A 20720-nucleotide genomic window follows, 5' to 3' on the forward strand; every position below is an offset into this window, starting at 1 on the left:
CTTCAAACCACCTCCTAAAGGCTTGCAAGAGATAAACTAGTGCATCTCAATGGAAGGAGACCACTTGCCTTATCAAGTGTTGGCCTAGGTGAATTGAAAGCGTTTTAAGTTAACTAAAAAGATCAAAACCATTAACGGGTTACACTATCTCTTCATTAAACTAAAACAACAAAACTTCCAATTTATGCATGAGGAAACTTACCCGGCTTTCTTCACTCCAAGAGACGAAGAGCCTAGCCTCTCATCATTTGAGGAAAAATCCTTAGAGTTTGTTTGGCTAGAAAGAAAAAGAACGAGAAAACAAAAATATATATGAAAAGCAGAGCAAGTGCTCTGTAGATATATTTCTTACTTATACAAAAGGTTGTCTCCAAGAACAAGCTCCCGAGATATTGATATATCATTTCTAAAGAAAATTACAAACTATATATAAGAGGTTATTCACCCTTTGTTCTTGCTTAAAGACTAAGGAATCCTATGATAGGTGGGTTACAAGGAGAGTTTGGGGATTTAGACATCAAATATCTAAAGTAAAATATCTCAAACTATCGGTCATAAATATCAGGAAGCTTCAGGAGAACACCGTGACACTGTATACTGAGAGAAAAACTCTCTGGGTAAGCGCTATCAGAGGATCCAGACATGTCTGACCGAGGAAGTTGAAACGTCCTCCTCTCCCATCCGGCTTTGAGATATCCGGATGTGAAATATCCGATCAGAGGATCCGAACATGTCTGACCGGGGAAGTTGAAACGTCCTCCTCTCCCATCCGGATGTGAGATATCTGGAGAAAGTGGAAAGTCGGCTGGATAGAATTCCTCCCCTGGTGGAATGAGCTATGTCGCGCGTCGCTATCTGGAGCAACTCCATCCGGATTCCCCAAGAGGACACGTGGCGCGCTCCCCTATCCGGATTCCCTCAAGGAGAAGTACACGACACTCGTGAATATCACACCCCGGACGATAGCATATCTTATTTGGATATGTTGTCCGGATCATTGACTAAAGTGAGCAAGCCTTGCTATGTCATTCCAACAGCCTGCCACAAACCATGTTCCGCCGCCCTCCGATGGTGTGTCCGAACGCCCTGTCCGAACATCTTTGCCATGGATTCCAAAGAACTCTCCTCAATCTCGGATTGCTTTGGTGATCAAAAAGCTATCAAAACACCAAAACTTAACACAATTTGATTAGAATTGATTGCAAGGGTCCTTAATATGTTAATTGGGTTAAAAGGTGATAACTACTACTCAAAAGTGTTTAAAAGAGTTAATTACAAGCTATCAAATAACACTTTTTGAGTAGTAATCATCCCGCTTCTATGAGGTAGCTCACCATTTGATGGTACGTAGAAGGAATGACTTTCAATTTGTGAAGCTTGCATGTCCCATAATGACATTGTATGGAGATAAATCGTCAACCATAGAGAACCTCACGCTCAATGTGATCGAGCTAGCTTAGACGAGCAACACAACATCACCTAAAAAGGTTGTTGTAGCTCCATTGAATCCGAATAGCAAATATCCTAGATTCTCTAAGGCAAATGGTGAGTAGCCCATTTGCCTATAGGCTGACTTTACAAGATATCAATTTAACTGCCTAGATCAACTAGGATTCTCCGCACATCGAATCCGCCCACTCCTAGCGTTAGGATCAAGACATCTTCATGCAGTTGCAACACCTGATTGACACTTATAAAAGGAAATGTGATTGTGTTGTAAACTAGACACACACTTCTTTCTACAAAGGTGTGTTGGATGAAGCTAATTCGTTCTCTTATAGTAACAATGTGAGGCAATCTTCGCCTTTATCGCCTGAGCTATACTTTTCATTTATTCAGCCTTTGTGTATATAGTTAATGACAAATCTGGGAGCTGCTAGCTGCCAGAAATGCAGGGGCTTGGACGACTGCCTCTGGTGTCACTTTTCTTTGCCTACTGGTTGTGCAAACATATTGCTTAGGTGCCCGACCTTGATGAGTTTCTCCACCAAGTAATGCAGACTCTTACATTGTTTAGTGGTGTGGTTATGATCCTTATGGTAGGAGCACCTTCTATTCTAGTCTCGTCTAGCTGGATCTGTCTTGATTGGCTCCGACCATCTAAAGTTAGACAGGTTGTAGATCTATAGGAGAAGTCTCTCATAGAAGACACTCAGAGGAGTGAGTCTCACTTGATGTTGCTACCAACTGTCTTTTCTCCTATTACCTTCCCTTTATTGGTTTGAGGGCTTAGAATTCTCCGCCTTATCATTCTTGGTTGGATGATTAGTGACCAAGATCTGTTGAGAGGCTTCTAAGACATTATCTTTGAGCATAGAATACTTGTCCACTCGCCTGAATAAGTCATCCATCATTGTGGGTGACTTCTTCATGAGGGATTGAAAAATGGTATGCGCAAGCTGATGCTTTGCTTGAAGATCTATAGGATGACGTCCATACTACATGATTCAATTTCAAGCACAGCTTGCCGGAATTGCTTCATGAAGTCCTTTAACGTTTCATTTTCTCGTAACTTGATGTTCTACAAGGTCCTTATGTTCTGCTTTTGGTTAGTAGAACATAGGTAGTGGCCTATAAAAGCTTCTGATACATCCCAAAAAGTGTTTACGGAATTATGCAAGAAGTAATGGAACCAAGAAAGAGCTTGGCCATGTAGGCTGGCCGAAAAGACCTTGCACATCAATGCATCATTCCCTATGTCAAGGGTCATGAGCTTCCTGAAGTGTATGATGTGGCAATTCTAGAAAATCCTACCTTCAAGTCATTTCCCAAAAGCTCGCAAGAGGAAAACTAGTGCATCTCCATGGACAAAGATCACTTGCTTTACCAAGTGTTGGCTCAAGTGAATTGAAGGTGTTTTAAGTTAACTAAAAACATAGAAATCATTAAAGGATCACACTTTCTCTTCATTAATGGCTGAAACCACAAAGCTACTAATTCTTGCACTTGGAACCTTTCCCGTCAACCTTAACTCCAAGGAACTAAAAGTCTAGCCACTCATTCTCTGAGGAAACTTCCTCAGAGCTTGTTTGGCTAGAAAGAAAACTAACGAGAAAACAAACATATCAAGGAAAAACAGAGCAAGTGCTCTGTAAAATACATTTCTTTTTTTCTACCGATTACATACTAGATATCTTTGTAAAGAAAATTACAAACTATATATATGAGGTTATTCACCCTTTGTACTTACTTAAAGACTAAGGAATCCTATGATAGGTGGGTTACAAGGAGACTTTGAGGATTTAGACAACAAATATCTAAAGCAAAATATCTCAGGATGTCGGTCGAAAATATCAGGAAGCTTCAGGAGAACATTGTGGCACTGTATACTGAGAGAAAAACTCTCCTGGTAAGCGCTATCAGAGGATCCGGATAAGTCTGACCGGAGAAGTTGAAACGTCCTCCTCTCCCATCCGGATGTGAAATGTCGGCGGACGGAATTCCGGATGTGAAAATGTCGGCGAACAGAATTCCGGATGTGAAATGTCGGCGCCGCCAGGCTATCTGGATCAACTCCATCCGGATTCCCCTAAGAGGACATGTGGCGCGCTCCCCTATCCGGACTCCCTCAGGGAGAAGCACATGGTACTGAGAAAATGAGTGAACATCACACTCGGACGGTAGCATATCCTATCCGGATGTGTTGTCCGGATCATTGACTTCCACCGCCATCCGATGGTGTGTCCGAACACCTTGTCCAGACATCTTTTGCTCCTTGCATTCCGAATTTGCTTATGGAAAAGGACTTCAAAGCTTCGCTTCTTCATGTTTCTGAGCTTTCCATTGCTTTTCCATGGATTCCAAAGAACTCTCCTCAATCTTGGATTGCTTTGGTGATCAAAAAGCTATCAAAACACCAAAACTTAACACAATTCGATTAGAATTGATTGCAAGGGTCCTTAATATGTTAATTGGGTTAAAAGGTGATAACTACTACTCAAAAGTGTTTATAAGAGTTAATTACAAGCTATCAAATAGCACTTTTTGAGTAGTAATCATGATGTGATCAAATGGGTTTCTCGTTTTGTCATACATTGTGAGCTTGGGCACTATGAACCCTCTGAGCAACTCATAGCTAATGATATGGGGGTCGAACGACGTGGAAAGCATATCATCCAACTGTTAATTGATAGAGTCAGGCATAGATAATGTCACTGGTACTTTCGCATGCTACTGCTTTATTGGTTAAGAAGGCCATCCAAATGTCGCTACTACAGTTGATTGACCTAGACGTGCTCTCAGGGTCTCTGATATGCACTATTGTCCTTCTACGCTTGGTGCTTGGGGTCCCAATCGGGCTTACATCACGTCAAATAAATGCGATCCTCTACAGGACCTCCTTTTCCTTGATGCTTGGGTGGAGTTGGTGCCTTCGTCTGATTACGTTTGATGAGCTAGCGAAGGCTCCTCCTCAAATTGTCTCGAGTAGCTATTAAAGGAGAACTTTGTGCCCCCGAGGAAAGATGTCTCAACAGTTCGTCATGAGGCTGTTTGCCAACTTTGAGAGGGGCCCACTATTGACATTTGAGCTCGAAACTCTTTGTTCTCTTCTCTTAATCGTTCTATTTGGTGGAATAGAGTCTACATCCATCGCTTATTTTCTCGTTGGCGTCTCTCCATCATTTTGTGCCAGACAAAATAGTCTTCGTCACCCATAACCGATGATTGGTTTTTAGAGGGTGTCGACATTCTTAGTCGGTCCCCATAGACGACACTAATGTTGGTGTTGTGACAACTGGATGTTGGTCCGCCTTGCTTCACTAGAGTCAAAAGGACTTTTTCCTTGTACAAAAGGATGTCTGAACAAGTGGTCCGAGCATGCCCCTCTGAAGCTTAAGTTAGAATCTAGTAAGGGTGAATCCAACTTTTTGAATGACTATGTGCGCATATACCTTTTTCATGCCTCTGGTTGGGTTTTTTTATAGAACTTATGGCACCATCGTCACAATGTTGATTGTGCATTCATGTCTTTCCTACGTTAATGAATGCCATCGTGGCGGATACTATGCCTTAATAAGATAATCAATGTCATTTTCTTAGCGCGAATTAGACAATCATACCAAATAAAAGCAATTGATTGGTGTCATTTGTTGTCTGTTGTGCAAGAATTCTGAACCATGTTGTTGACTGTGCATTTATGTTTGTCAATGTTGCCAATTGTGTGTAACGATTGGGTGACATTGACTTTTGGGTGTAAAAGCCATCTTGATTGTCGCTCAAGCATTGGTGGTGATTAATCATCCATCCAATGCTTGGAATTTTCGACTGGCTTAGTTTGTCTGTCTGGAAATCCCTAGTCAGCTTGGTTTATCCATTTCATCTAACATTAGGGAAAAAGGAAATTTGTCTTTCCTTTTGCACTAGACAGAGCTTGTCTTGGTCCAGACGGATTGCTCCCAAACGAATTATCTGCTTACCTTGGACGGTCAAAAGGTCTTGAACCTATGAAGGACATGTGGAGGGAAGCTTCCCACAAAAAACACGAGCTTAAAGTTACTTGTAGATTTTGTAGGTTATGCCTAGGTGTAATTTCATGTCTATCTCAAATTCTTTGAAAATTGGGACCTTCGTGAAATATTTTCCAACTTACAAATGTTCTAAAAGTCCATATTCATTGAGGATTTAAACACATAAAGCTTGGGAACCCAATACCCTAAGACCTCAACATTTGGATGAAAAATCAACCAATTGCACCATTTGCAATAACCCTAATGTCTTCACACTCAGTTGACTAAGGAGTAGGATTGGCCTGCAATGATCATCTACAACTTGTATTTAATTTCAATAGCTAGTCAAACGGTTTATCAAGCGATAAATCAGAATAATGGGAAATAATTTGTGATAATTATACTATTTTTATCCATTTTATTCCTAAATACCAATTTAGTGCGAATGGAAATCTTTCTTATTTAGGTTCAATCCCCTCACCTCTTTTTGTCGAGCTTCTACAATCTTTACTTTATTCATGCTCTCCTCAAATTCTATATTCTTACTAACCTTTGCTCTTTCTTGAAACACATTCTTAGTTTCATAAAAAAAATAAAAATAACATAGATTAATTCTTCTATTACAAGGGAACTTTTATTAAGTACTCTAAAAGTTTTCTTTGTTGAATATTTTAGGAAATTTCCTACATTTGATTTAGAATCAAATTTTCTCAAGTTATCTTTTGGGTTTAAAATAAAACATTTATATTAAAATAATTAAAATAATTAATGTTAGGTTTTTTAACATTAAAAGTACTTATAGATTGGTCTCAATAAAAGATGGTTTAAAACATAACATGTGCTATTAACCACTTTGACCCAAAAGTACTTCAGTAAATTATTTTCATTTAGATGGTTTTGAGTCATTTCTAATAATTACGAATTCCCCCCCAACAACCCTATTTATTTGAGGTGCTCTAAGACTTGAAAATTTATGCTTAATACTAGATTTATTATAAAATAATTAAAAACCATAATTTTCAAATTATTCCCTATGATCACTTCTAATATAAGATGTTATGGAACATTTTTCATTTTAAATCTTTTTATAAAACTTAAAATGAAAAAAAGGACAAAAAAGTTTCATTTTTATGAATTAAAAAGAGAACTCAAGTATATTTAAAAAGATTATCTACAATTATATATGCATAATATTTACTTCCAAAACTAGATATACTTGAGGATCGAGTAATTCATATGCAACAATTGATTTTTGTAGTCTAATAAAGAAAAAACTATCAGCCTTTCAACACTACCTCTAGTGTTTTTGAGTTATAGATCTTTCTATTGTGTGATCAACTGACATATTTTAACTTATAAAGAGCTTATGTCAAGTTCCACTTAAAGAATTACTTTAATCATAATTTATAAGAACACACTTTCTCATGATCACTCAAGATGATACTCAATCTCAATCTCATGAGATTTCATAAGATCTCTATTAAGAATACATGTTGTCACTAACTTACATCAACAATGATCTAATGCATAGGGAATATATAATCATCACTTTAGGATATCACCCATAGGTCAAAGTTAGTGCTAACTTGGGCATAAATATAGTATTCTCTCAAGGTTAAGAGACGGTACAATGAAGCAATTTGATAAAGTCATGACTACTTGATAATCTTATTTCATGACTCATCATAGGTCATGTTTAATATATAATCATACACACCAGTGTACTCACCATAAGAAACCCATTTTGATGGTCAATACCAATCATCCCTCTAATTAGGAGGTAGTGTACTATAACTTTTAATAGGTTACCTATGCCCATGTATTGGTTGTGAACACATAATCCACTTGCAAGAAGCTGGTAACTTGGATCTTTTGTACAACTTCTAATACACTCAAGTCAAGTATAATGCAAGATATGCAAACAAAAATGCTCTCAAAGTATAATGCATGAAAATAAGTTAGATAAAAATGAACTGGAATTTCATTAATAAATAATAAAATCTAAAAGTTTATTATATCATATCATATTTTTAAAGGTTTATCCTAACGTCTTATACCACAAATATGAAAATATTGACATAAAATTTTTAAGATATGTTTGTATACATGCAAGAATTTATTAAGCATTAGGTACAATCTATGATTCGTATTACCTTAAAAATGAAATGCATGAGAGCTAAATTCAAACACAGGTGAAATCATAAGAAGAACTTTTTCTTCAAAAAGAAGTGCATAGATTAAATTGAAAGACAAATGAAATCACAATATGTTTTTAATAATTTACCCGAATATACAATATTCCAGTGAAGCAGAAAGAACTGAGAAGGACTATCTAAATCAAAACTATGGGTGCCTTATGGAGGGTGTCGTGGGGTCAGCTAAACTCCAAAATTCTTGGCAATTTACTAGTGTTGGATGGAGACAAGGGGCCACAACTTCACCATTTTAAGGGTTTATGAGGACGTCACCTTTACAATTTACTCTCCAAAGTGGTGGTGATGGTGGTGGTGGCTCCACTCAATGGCGCCCTTTGCCTTCTCTTTTTCAATAATTTTCCATGTCTTTGTTTATCAAATTAATGGAAATTTCACAAGGCTATAGGCTACAAACTCATTGCTTTTGATGCCACTCCAAGCTATTTCCCTCTAAGCTTACATTGTGGACTCCCCTCTTCTTATCATCACACCCATGGCCCCATCCTTGTTTGTATATATATTCTAATGCTTCTATTATTCCCTTATTATGGGGATTGTCTTGTTATGTAGAGTCATTGTTTGTGGATGATCAGGGGCTATATATATCTACCCCATTTCCTCCATTATTGAAAAAACATCCTACATGTTGTTTGACTTGTTGGATTTAGAGATTAAGATTATAATGTAAATATATTACAAAAATAATGTATATATTGTTTCTTAATTTAATTCATAAACCTTTTTTTTTTCTTAATTTAGTTGATAATCTTTTTTTTTTATAGCAATTTTAGAAAAATCATGCTCAAATCAAATAACCCTTTGTACAAGGATTTTTCATTAAAAATAGATTTTTGTTAAAAATAAAAATAAAAATCATGTGATTACATGTGGACGCCATACATGATGTAGATATGATATCATAATGTTTGTGTCTAAATTAGATGAGTTTATTTATTTATTTATTCTATTTTTAAGCAAACAATAAGGGTTAATTGACATTTAGATGTAATTACAGTTAATATTGTTTCAAAAAGTTTATGAACAAAATTGATTCATCAATGAAAATGTAGAGGGAGCTTTATAATTTATGCTATAATCAATAAAAGTTTTAAAGGCAAATCATATGATGAAGTAATTTGATCTGGTTGTTGATAAAGGATAGGTGAAATTAATTTTTTACAAATTAAGAAAAATTGTAATCATTACACATGAAAACAAATATTACAAACATATTTCTTATAGATCTAAGTTAAGTTTAGATTAATTAAGATTTAACATAATATCAAATCTATCTTGATAGAGATTAAATGTCTTCCTATATGTACTTGTGTGTGATTCTGAGTATATATATACACACACACGCGTGTGTGTGTGGTGTACAAAAAAAAAACAAAAAATAAGGTGATGTTTGTTTGTTTGTTTGTTTGTTTTTTTTTTTTTAATATATTTGGTTTTTAAATTAGGTTGAAAATAACTTGTTGTCATTAATCAATATAATTAAAATAAACTTGTTAATAATAAATTTAACTTAATTATATTGATTGATATCAATAATATATTTTTAATCGAATAAAAAAAAGTAAAATATTTGAACTTTTTTTATTTAACCAAAAAAATAAACATCACGTTAGATTCCGATGTTTGGGTGCTATAAATTATAACATCTAGAAAGCTTACATTCAATCCATTCCTTAGTAGCCAAATCACTGGGGAAAAGAACACTTGAAATGTTCCTTTAATCATTTTTAGCTTATCATAATTCAGTGTATTTGGTGGTTGAGAGAGGAGACAATCTAGTAGTTTGAATAATGTGGAGGATATATTAAAATAAATAAATAAATAAATAAATACTTGTGGACCCCGCATTTCGACTCATGCGTTTTCCACTCGATGGTGAGCTCGATTTTTATTTGAAAATTGATTTATTGATTATTTGAAAATGACTCGGAGTCGCCACTTGTTTTTGTTTTATTTTTAAAGGGTAAACAAAATAAGAAAGAAAAACCCTAAGTGTGCCTCCTTATTTTGGAAAAGGTGGTCTGTGAAACTGGATCGGGTTCGGGGGTCAGGTTACTTATCGGGAAGGTACGATAGAGACCGTAGCACCCCTCTAAGTCCCTAAAGTTGGGTCTCTACTAATAAAGTGAAACTGACGTGGCAATCGAATAAGAAATTCAATGGATACTCATATCAATCATGCATATATGAGAATCAGAATATGTATAGTGAATGATCAGAATGAGTGAATGCATACCTGGGCGGCAAACAGCAACGCACTATCAAGAAACGGGATTAGTGCACAATTAATGAATACAAAATATAGCCCATGCATATCGGAGTGCGAAACGAAGCTCAAGCGAAATACATTAAGCACGACAATTGACAGTCAAAAAGGGATCCAACATAGGGCCCCCAACAAAGCCCAATTTATTGTTCACGAACTAATCTCACAAATCCCGTGTTTTTAGAATTATGAAGGAATTATTATGGCTTATGTAAAATTAAGAAGATCAGAAGATTATTTAGGAACTAAAATGTGATTAAAAACTATTCGAGTGAAAATTGAATTATTGGAGCTTATTTGAAAATTGGAGTATTTGGAATTAAATTTTGAAGATTAGAGCTCCGGTGATTGAATCGAAATTTGTTAAAGAAAATGAGAAACGGACTTTAAGAAATTGAACTGCGAGACCATAGACTTTTGAAAGTTGAATTTATAATAATGATAGTAATGAGGTCTTGAGAGGTTGAATTAATAATAATAATAATTATAAGATTTCGAAAGTCTGAATTAATGATAATAATAACAATAATAAGATTTTGAAAGTGTGAATTAATAATAATAATAATAATAAGATTTTGAGAATTTGGATTAATGATAATAATAATAATGATAAATAGATTTTGAAAGTTGAGTTAACAATAATGATAATAAGGTTTTGAGAGTTTGGATTAATGATGATAATAATAATAATAAATAGATGTTGAAAGTGCGAATTAATGATAATGATAATGATGAGATTTTAAAAGTTGGGATTAATGATAATAATAAATAATAATAAATGGATGTTGAAAATGTGAATTAATAATAATGATAATGATGAGATTTTGGAGGTTTGGATTAGTGATAATAATAAATAATAATAAATAGATGTTGAAGATATGAATTAATAATAATGAATATAATGAGATTTTTGAAAGTTCGGATTAATGATAATAATAATAATAATAAATAGATTTTGAAAGTTGAGTTAATAATAATAATAATAATGAGATTTTTGGAAGTTTGGGTTGATGATGATAATAATAATAACAAATAGACTTTGAAAGTTGAGTTTATAATAATAATAATAATGAGATTTTTAAAAGTTTGGATTAATGATAATAATAATAATAAATAGATTTTGAAAGTTGAGTTAATAATAATAACAATAATGAGATTTTTGGAAGTTTGGGTTAATGATGATAAAAATAATAAATAGATTTTGAAAGTTGAGTTAATAATAATAACAATAATGAGATTTTTGGAAGTTTGGGTTAATGATGATAAAAATAATAATAAATAGATTTTGAGAGTGGAAGTAATAATAACAATAATAAGATTTTGAGAGTTGAATTAATAATAATCATAGTGATAATAATAATAATGATGACAAGAATAATGATAATAACAATAATAACAATAATAATAATAACAATGATGATAACAATTAATAATAATGATAATGACAATGATAATAATGGTTAATAATAATAATAATAATAATAATAATAATGACAATAATAATAATAATAGTAATAACAATGATAATAACAATTAATAATAATAATAATAACAATAATAATAACCATAATAATAATAATAATAATAACAATGATAACAATAATTAATAATAATAATAATAAATGATAACATGCATCCATCAAGCCCAAAGCCCATAAGCCTGGATCCACTAACAAGCCCCATCTTCAACAAGCCCAGTCCATAAGCCTAAGCCCACAAGCCTAAGCCTAAGCCTCCAAAGCCCATCAACAAAGCTCAAGCCCAAAGATATCAATGAGCAAGCCCAAGCCCTTCATCACGTGCCCTTCTTCCTCATCTCCGGTGACAGTGATGGAGAAAAAAGGGAGGTGAGATAGAGATCGCCGGAGGTCCTCGAAGTCGGCCCAAGCTGTCGACTTTCCGCGCCACGCTGTCGTGTCACGCTGCTCCCTCCGGCGTCAGATGGAGAGAGGAAAGCCGTGGCGGCGGTTGTGCTGAAGCTGGTGACTGCTCACACTTCTTTGGACCAAGGATTGAAATGTCGAAAAATTTCGGCGATATTTCGGAGAAATATCGCTTATCGGTCGGCTCCGACACGATATTTGTCACCGATTATCGGTCGACGGATATTTCGATAATTTTTCAAAAATATCTCCGATATTTCGGTATTTATCGGTATTCTTACCGATTTTTCGGGAAATTTCCCGATATTTCCTACCAGTCCAGTCCCCGCACAGGATACAAAATCTGTCCAATTTTTTTTAAAACATTGCTATTTGGTAATCTGATCATGATTTGCAGGCAAAGGTTGTGTTTTTCAGCATGGCTCAAAAATCGTGGATTTAGGGTTCGTGAAATTTAAATCCAATGCCACAAAAGCAAAGAGACCCTAGAACAGATCCAGAAAGCATAAGGAGCAAAAAAAAAGCAATTTTTTTGGTTTTCCTTGGGGGTTTTGCATGGATTTTCTCAGAAATCAAACGAGGATGAATTTTCCCGAAAATCGAATGAGGGATGGATTTTCTTGGGAATCAAACGGGGTTTGAAAAAAAAACATGATTAGATTAGTACCTGGCAACCTGCGAGGATTGAGAATGGCAGAGGAAAATAGGCCTTTTTAGGGATTCTCTCGTCTGGAGGGCAACTTCAGAAAAGGGCTTCTTCGTGCCCATGGCCCGAGTGAGAGAAGACGGTGCCCCTTTTGAATTTTTAGATTTGGTAAAAATAAAAATAAAAATAAAAAAACAAATCATGAGAACAATTTTCTATCTATATATAAATAACTATTAACTATCCATATTTATTTTAATTAAATCACTACCATATATTGAAATTTAGATTTTTATCCACAATATTTTATGAATTAAAATTAATGTAATAAGATAAATTATTAATAATTTTAATTATTTAAATAAATTAATACTAATAAAAAAAATTGTTACTACATATTTTTAATAAAATTTTAAAAATTAAATCTTAAATAAAATATTTTATATAAATTAATTTAATTTTTCATTTAAAATGTAATAAAATATATTTTAATAAAAGTTTTTAAAAATAAATATTTAAAATGAATATATTTTTAAAACTTTAAAATGTGTATTTTTACTTATTTTATCATTTTTTAAAGTTTTTTTTAAGTATTTCTATTAATTTTAAATAATTTTGACTCTATCGATCTTTGTGAAAAAATATCTACCGATATTTCTCCGATATTTCCGATATATCCGTAAAATCGAAGTACCGATATATCCGTAAAAACCGATATTTCAATCCTTGCTCTGGACAAAACTCGGTCTCCGAGTGGAGTAACCCGTGGCATGGGAACTTGAGGAGCCGCCGCTGCTGCAACTGTTGCCGACGTCGGAGTTGGGAGGCGGCAGAGCACCGAAAATGGAGACGGAGTCGAAGTCACCGATCGCGGAGAGGGAGAGATGAGTTGGATAGATGAATGATGGGTGGGGTGGAGTAAGAGGTGACTAACGAGGTGCGCCAATAACAGGATGCGGAAAGAGGTGGACCGGTTGAAAGGATTCAAGATGATAGGTATGTGAGATGGAGATGTTGACATGTGGTGGTAATGGAAAAATGGGTATCAACATGGATACGTGCATGGAGATAATGGGATGAAGTTGAAAGTGATGGATATGATAGATGGGGGACATCTGTGATGGACGAGCATGGTGATGGGGTTGAGGGTGGAAAGTTATGATCACTTTTATTCTGTTATGAATCCACCTAGTTGCCCAAAGCTCTCACATTCCTAGACACGGGCTCATATGAAAACCAATAACCATGCCAACCAAAACCTTATTTTCAACCCAAATAAATTTGAATGACCATCATCTTCCAGATTGGGAGCAGCCAAGGTTTTCTCAAAGGGTGATGCACAGTCCAGGGCATTATCACAGTTAAGCACATGCGAACATAAAAGTATAAGGGGATGAAAAAGCTAAAACAGAGTAGAGTAAAGATGAGAGACTCAAGAAACTGTCAAGCACTATTTTTCTTTATGAGTGATGAACGAAATGTCAGTTGGTGGAACGAGCAGCAAGCTTTTAGGTATTTGATCAAACATCAGACTCAAAGGAAGCAAACCATGTCTCAATCATTTGAGAGAGAATACCAGAGAAAATAGAGAAAATACAAAGCAAAGCAAAAATATTAACAATACCCATCAAACCATGCTTAAGGTCGGCAATGCCAAGCGAGGAAAGAGTCGAAAAAATACAGAGTGAAGAGTACTCATAATGGCCACACCTGAGTCTCTAAGCGAAGATCCTTCCACTTGCTTTCTGCTCTCGTGCTTCTCTGGAAAAAGGCCCCCCTCTACAGATATCTCATCTCCTTTTTCTAGCTCCCCTGTTCTTGTCTTTCTCAGCAAGCCATCTTGCTTGCAAACCTGTCCCATCTGCCCCCCGAGAGCCGCCCACTTTAGTCCCTTCTTCTGCCCCAAAAACCAGCTCTCCCATCATGTCGAGCGGCTCGGGAAAAAAAGGGTAGGAAAAAAAAAATAATAATAGTAATAAATAAAAAAAAACTCCTGCCTCCGGGGGGTCTACAAATATGCCCCTTTTTTATAGAGTTCACGAGTGTAAGGAACGTGAACACTAGAGTGAAAAAGAAGTGTGAAAAGTGAGTGGAATGAAGTGAACTCTATCGAAGAACAAAGAAAGACCCACGAACCCGAAAAGTACAAGTAGAACACAAACTCACTCGAGGCTCTAAAATTCTAAGAGGGTCAAGGCGCCTCTAAAGCTGCATCGAGGACCCAAACTCCCTCTAAGACGTCTCTACAGGTGACTCAAGAGATCAATGTCAAAGATGAGTAACGGTCGAACCACCCTGGAGTACGAGATGAATATGCGATAAGCACCGGGTAACGAAGTGAGGAAAGCCGAGGACGAATGCAAAACCCTGAAGGTAAGATGCGCAATGCCAGTGGACATGAACGCCAGGAGTTGTGACTCTGGATGACAAGACCGACTCTAAGCACTAAATTGAGAAAATAAAAGCTCTGGAAGCCAAACCAAAAAAGCTAACTCTAAACACTAAACCAAGAAAATAAAAGCTCTGGAAGCCAAACCAAAAGACTAACCCTAAAAGCTAAACTAGGACATAACAGCTCTGGAAGCCAAACCAAAAACTAACTCTAAAAGTTAAACTAGAAAATAACAGCTTTGGAAGCCTAAACAAGACGACAATGATGGCTCTGGAAGCCTAAAAAAGACGACAGTGATGGCTCTGGAAACCTAAACGAGATGATAGTGATGGCTTTGGAAGCCTAAATAAGACGACGGTAACGGCTCTGAAAGCCTAAACAAGATGACGGAAATGGCTCTGGAAGCCTAAGTAAGATGACGGTAATGGCTCTGGAAGCCTAAGTAAGATGACAGTAATGGCTCTGGAAGCCTAAGCAATATGACGCTAATGGCTCTGGAAGCCTAAACAAGATGACGGTAATGGCTCTAGAAGCCTAAGCAAGATGACGGTAATGGCTCTAGAAGCCTAAGCAAGATGACAGTAATGGCTCTGGAAGCCTAAACAATATGACGCTAATGGCTCTGGAAGCCTAAACAAGATGACGGTAATGGCTCTGGAAGCCTAAACAAGATGACGGTAATGGCACTGGAAGCTTAAGCAAGATAACAGTAATGGCTCTGGAAGCCTAAGCAAGATGACGGTAATGGCTCTGGAAGCCTAAACAAGATGACAGTAGTGGCTCTGGAAGCCTAAGCAAGATGACGGTAATGGCTCTGGAAGCCTAAGCAAGATGATGATAATGGCTCTGGAAGCCTAAACAAGATGACAGTAATGGCTCTGAAAGGCTAAACAAGATGATAGTAATGGCTCTAGAAGCCTAAGCAAGACGACAGTAATGGCTCTGGAAGCCTAAACAAGATGACAATAATGGCTCTGTAAGCCAACCAAGATGATAGTGATGGCTCTAGAAGCCTAAACGAGATGACAGTGATGGCTCTGGAAGCTAAAACAAGACGATAGTGATGGCTCTGGAAGCCTAAATGAGATGATAGTGATGGCTCTGGAAGCCTAAACGAGATGATAGAAATGACTCTGGAAGCCTAAACGAGATGACAGTGATGGCTTTGGAAGCCTAAACGAGATGACAGTGATGGCTCTAGAAGACAAAACGAGATGATAGGAATGGCTCTGGAAGCCTAAACAAGATGACAGTGATGGCTCTGGAAGCCTAAACGAGATGGCAGTGATGGCTCTAGAAGCCTAAACGAGATGACAGTGATGGCTCTGGAAGCCAACCAAAAACTAACTCTAAAAGCTAAACCAGAAAATAACAGCTCTGGAAGCCAAACCAAAAAAGCTAACTCTAAACACTAAACGATAAGGCCCATAGGTGAAGACCTACGGTGGTGATAAATCTGAAACAAAGGAAGATGCCCTAGGCGAACTGACGGTAGGGGAATGCCCTAAACAAACTGAAAATAGAAGGATGCCCTAAACAAGATGACGGTAGGGGGATGCCCTAAACGAAATGATAGTAGAGGAATGCCCCAAATGTAAATAACAGTGGGGAGATGCCCCAAACATAAATGACAGTGGGAGGCCCCAAACGTAAATGACAGTGGGGGGATGCCCCAAACGTAAATGACAGTGGGGGGATGCCCCAAACGAAATGACAGTGGGGAGATGCCCCAAACGTAAATGACAGTGGGGGGATGCCCCAAACGTAAATGACAGTGGGGGGATGCCCCAAACGTAAATGACAGTGGGGGGATGCCCCAAACGAAATGACAGTGGGGGGATGCCCCAAACGTAAATGACAGTGGGGGGATGCCCCAAACGATGCCCCAAAAGAAAAGACAATGGGGGGGTGCCCCAAACAAAAAGACAGTGGCAATAGGGGGATGCCCTATGTGATAACTCATAAAGATCGACAAATGGGTCCGACAACCATGAAATCAACATGAGACACAGTAAACCCAAAGAGAGAGGGTATGCCCCAGTATGGCATCAGGTGTGCGACAGGTCTGAAGAACAAATGTCATGAAAACATCCATCATCGCACATGTGACCTCTATGAAAGTCCGTAAATCTCATCCGAAACGGAAAATATGCCCTAGTATGGGCATCGGATGCACGACAGGTCAGAAATCAAGCGACAAGAAATCATCTGTCATCGAACATGTAACAATGGTCGTCCGAATCCATAACTGAATCATGCACACATATCCAAAATGTACCTCCCAAATGGAGAGGCATGATGGCATCCAAGTGTCGAGAAGTGCGGACCTGGCTGGGTGGATCTCAGAGGCTCCGTAAGGTAACGATCATGTCCACGTCTCGATGAGCATCCAGTAGGTGATGATCGCGCAAGTCCGTGAGGATTCATGAACCTCCAAATGAAATGGGATATGCCCCAGTGTGGCACCAGAGGTATGATAGGTAAAAAAAAACAGGTGACACCAAATCAATCATCATCAAACTCACGATCCTGGTAATCCGAACATAACTGAATCAGACCTACACGTCAAAGAGGCGACTCCCAGAAGAAGAAGCATGGCGATATCTAAACATCAACCAGATCTCAATCACCTGTCTAAGTAGAGGCTGCCGAAAACGACATCTGATCCCATGGCCTCAGGGTGGTCTTAAGACACGGGACGTAACGTAGGCCAAGGTGATAGGGTGATAGAAATGAAAGGAAACTAGGCTCAAATACCCAATGATCAAAACTCATGCCCTCATATATGAAATGCAACATGTATAGTGAACCCCATGAGCCATGGACCTGAGAATGCCTAACGTGAATATGATATCGATAAGGAGACAAATGAAGCAAAATGAACTGGTAGTGATATGTGTAATGATGATGCGAAGTATCGAACCCGAGATGGGTCGCTGTAAGGGGAGAATAAGATGTGAAGGGAATGAGATGAATCACAAGCAACGATAAACGACAGCGAAACAATGGATATGTGAAGAAAAAGTAGTGATCGACTCAGATCAAACATGAAGTGGAGTCACATCAATAATGAATGTAATGATGGGAAGGACAATGACTCGGAGTCCTTAGGAGAAGGTCACTCATCTCTCTCACAAATATATATGACGAAGCAATACAAATAACATGGGATCTCAGAGAGCTCGCATACAAACTCCCGATAACGAACATACTCGATAAAAATGACCCCCAGACATCAATATACATACCCAATGATCGAGAACACTATGCACATACACACATGTGCTAATAATAATAATAATAATAATAATTTTCTTTTTCTTTTTCTTTTTTTTTCTTTTTTTTTTTACATATATACAAATACGTGTACCCTGAACGTGAGCAAATGAACCCCAAAGATGATATCAATAACAAATGGACACACCCCCAAGTGCTAAGGTAACCAACAAACTCTCTTTGACAAGATGACCTTCTCAAATTAAGGATCTCTAAACCAATGTCCGTGAGATAGATGGTGGAAATGATGTGACTATCCTCCATGTGATGAACTGAGGAGGCTCACCACCTAGGGTGAAGAGAAATATGAAACAAACAAATAGTAGATAGGATAAGAAAGAAGAGATGAATAACATAACCAATAAGATGAGATGAAAATGCAGAGGTGCAGTGATAGGAAAAGATAATGAGAAAAACATGCCTCTAGGTCCAAAGCTCATGAAACTACCAAGCAATGCATGCATACATTAAAGGGGCCCCTATCCCAGTGTGAAAATGTGAGCAAGGCGATAAGAAAGAAAGGCTATAATGCGCATGTGAGGCTCAATGGGCTAGCAACGGACTATGATGTCAATAAAGGTAATAAGATATGAGCTAACCGAAATGAAGGCCACCCATCCTGCGACCATGGTCTCAAACATAGTACCTCTTTAGCTGATCCACGTTGGTTGGCTCTGAGAATCGGTTTCCATCCAGATCCATCAACCATGCAGCGCCCTCTAGGGTCAACTCCCTGATGAAATAAGGTCCGCTCCAGTTGGGTCTGAACTTCCCTCTAGGATCCCTGATCAATCCCCTGATGACTTTCAGAACCAAGTCACCTATCCGTAATGGTTTGGGTCTGATCCGCTTTTTGAAAGCACGGGCCATCTTCCTCTGATATGCACGAACATGGTCTACTGCTCTCAATCTCCTCTCATCTAGGAGATTGAGCTGATCAAATCGAGCCCGAGCCCAATCTGTCTCGGGAATCTACTGCTCTAGTGCTACCCTCAACGAACCCATCTCAATCTCAATGGGTAGCACCGCCTCCATGCCATATACCAATGAGTAAGGTGTGGCGCCTGTAGAGGTGCGAAAAGAGGTCCGATAAGCCCACAATGCAAATGGGAGCTTCTCTGACCAATCCCGAGAAGTCTCGACCATCCTCCGTAATATCCTCTTGATATTCTTATTCGCAGCTTCTACTGCCCCGTTCGTCTGCGGCCTGTACGCAGACGACCTATGATGTCGGATGCTATATCGCTGTACCAAGGTGTCAACCTCTGCCCTGAAATGTACCCCTCTATCTGAAATCAGCTCATGAGGGACTCCGTAGCGACAAATAATGTGTGATCTGATGAAACTAGCAACTCCAGACGATGTCAATCTCGCATACGAAGCGGCCTCCACCCACTTGGTGAAGTAATCGATGGCGACCAGGATGAACTCATGACCACTGGAAGATTTTGGTGAAATCTTCCCAATGATATCAATACCCCATACGGAAAATGGCCATGGTGAAGTCAGTGCGTGCAGCTCGGAGGGTGGCACGTGAATAAGATCTCCGTGTATCTGACACTCGGGACACCTCTGAACAAACTGGCAGCAATCTGTTTCCATGGTCAACCAGAAGTATCCTGTCCTCATGGTCTTACGAGCCAACATATGTCCTCCCATATGTGGTCTGCAGACTCCAGCATGAACCTCTCTCATCACTCGATCGGCAGAGGCGCGGTCCAAACACAATAATAGCATCCCGTCAGGTGATTGCCTGTACAGTGTCTTGCCGCAAATCATGAATCGAGTGGCCAACTGTCTCAATGCTCTCTTATCCTTGGTCGTGGTGGCCTCAGGATATACGCCGAGTCTCAAAAAGTGATATATGTCGTGATACCATGGCAAACCATCATCTGGCTCTACATCATCGATCAGGCAACAATAAGCAGGAGCAGATCTCGACTCGATCAACAGAGGTTGAACAGTGGCATCAACGGGAATATCGATCATGGAAGCTAGAGTAGCTAAAGCATCAGCAAACTGGTTCTGCGCTCTAGGCAGATGGGTATATCTCAAATCATCAAATCTCCCAACCAGTAGCTCCAAATATGCATGATAAGGCTTAAGCTTCACATCTCTAGTCTTCCACTCGCCCTGAATCTGTCTCAATACCAAATTGGAGTCACCAAACGCCTCCATCTGTCTAATCCCGAGTTCAAGGGCCGTCTCTAATCCCAAGATACAAGCCTCATACTCAACAATGTTGTTCGTGGCAGGATGTCGATCCGAGAATGCCAAATGAACTGATCTGGGAATCTGATCACCATGAGGGGATATCAACAAGACGCCTATCCCATATCCAGAATGGTTGGCTGCACCATCAAAGTACATGCGCCACCCCGACAGACTAGTCACAGCAGCGACATTCTCGTCTGGAAAATCATCGTCAATAGCTCTGGCATCAGAAACTGGTAATGAGGCTAGGTGGTCTGCTACAATGCTCCCTCTGATGGACTTTTGAGTGACATAATGGATGTCAAACTCAGTCAGAAGTACCAACCATCTCATGAGGCGACCGACTAGGGCGGGCCTATCAAACAAATATCTCAAAGGATCTA

At 38.2% G+C, this 20720-nt stretch overlaps 1 protein-coding gene across 1 annotated transcript; it reads right to left on the bottom strand.

Moving 5' to 3' along the window:
- Nucleotides 1-19307: 19307 nt before the first annotated feature.
- Nucleotides 19308-20112, bottom strand: LOC104882439 (uncharacterized). The gene is made up of 2 exons (XM_010665652.1): nucleotides 19761-20112; nucleotides 19308-19393 (listed from the first exon to the last, which is right to left on the bottom strand). The coding sequence occupies exons 1-2, from the start codon at nucleotides 20110-20112 to the stop codon at nucleotides 19308-19310; spliced, it is 438 nt and encodes a 145-aa protein (XP_010663954.1).
- Nucleotides 20113-20720: the final 608 nt, after the last annotated feature.

The sequence above is a fragment of the Vitis vinifera genome, chromosome 17 (assembly GCF_030704535.1).
Source record: "Vitis vinifera cultivar Pinot Noir 40024 chromosome 17, ASM3070453v1".
Lineage (NCBI taxonomy): Eukaryota > Viridiplantae > Streptophyta > Magnoliopsida > Vitales > Vitaceae > Vitis > Vitis vinifera.

What these genes read in the sequence shown, in the direction of transcription:
- LOC104882439 (XM_010665652.1), bottom strand. Translation starts at nt 20,112, where the DNA reads ATGATCGATATTCCCGTTGATGCCACTGTTCAACCTCTGTTGATCGAG. An exon ending in GGGAGGACATATGTTGGCTC is followed by an intron (nt 19,394 to 19,760) that starts GTAAGACCATGA and finishes GGTACATTTCAG; the next exon opens with GGCAGAGGTTGACACCTTGG.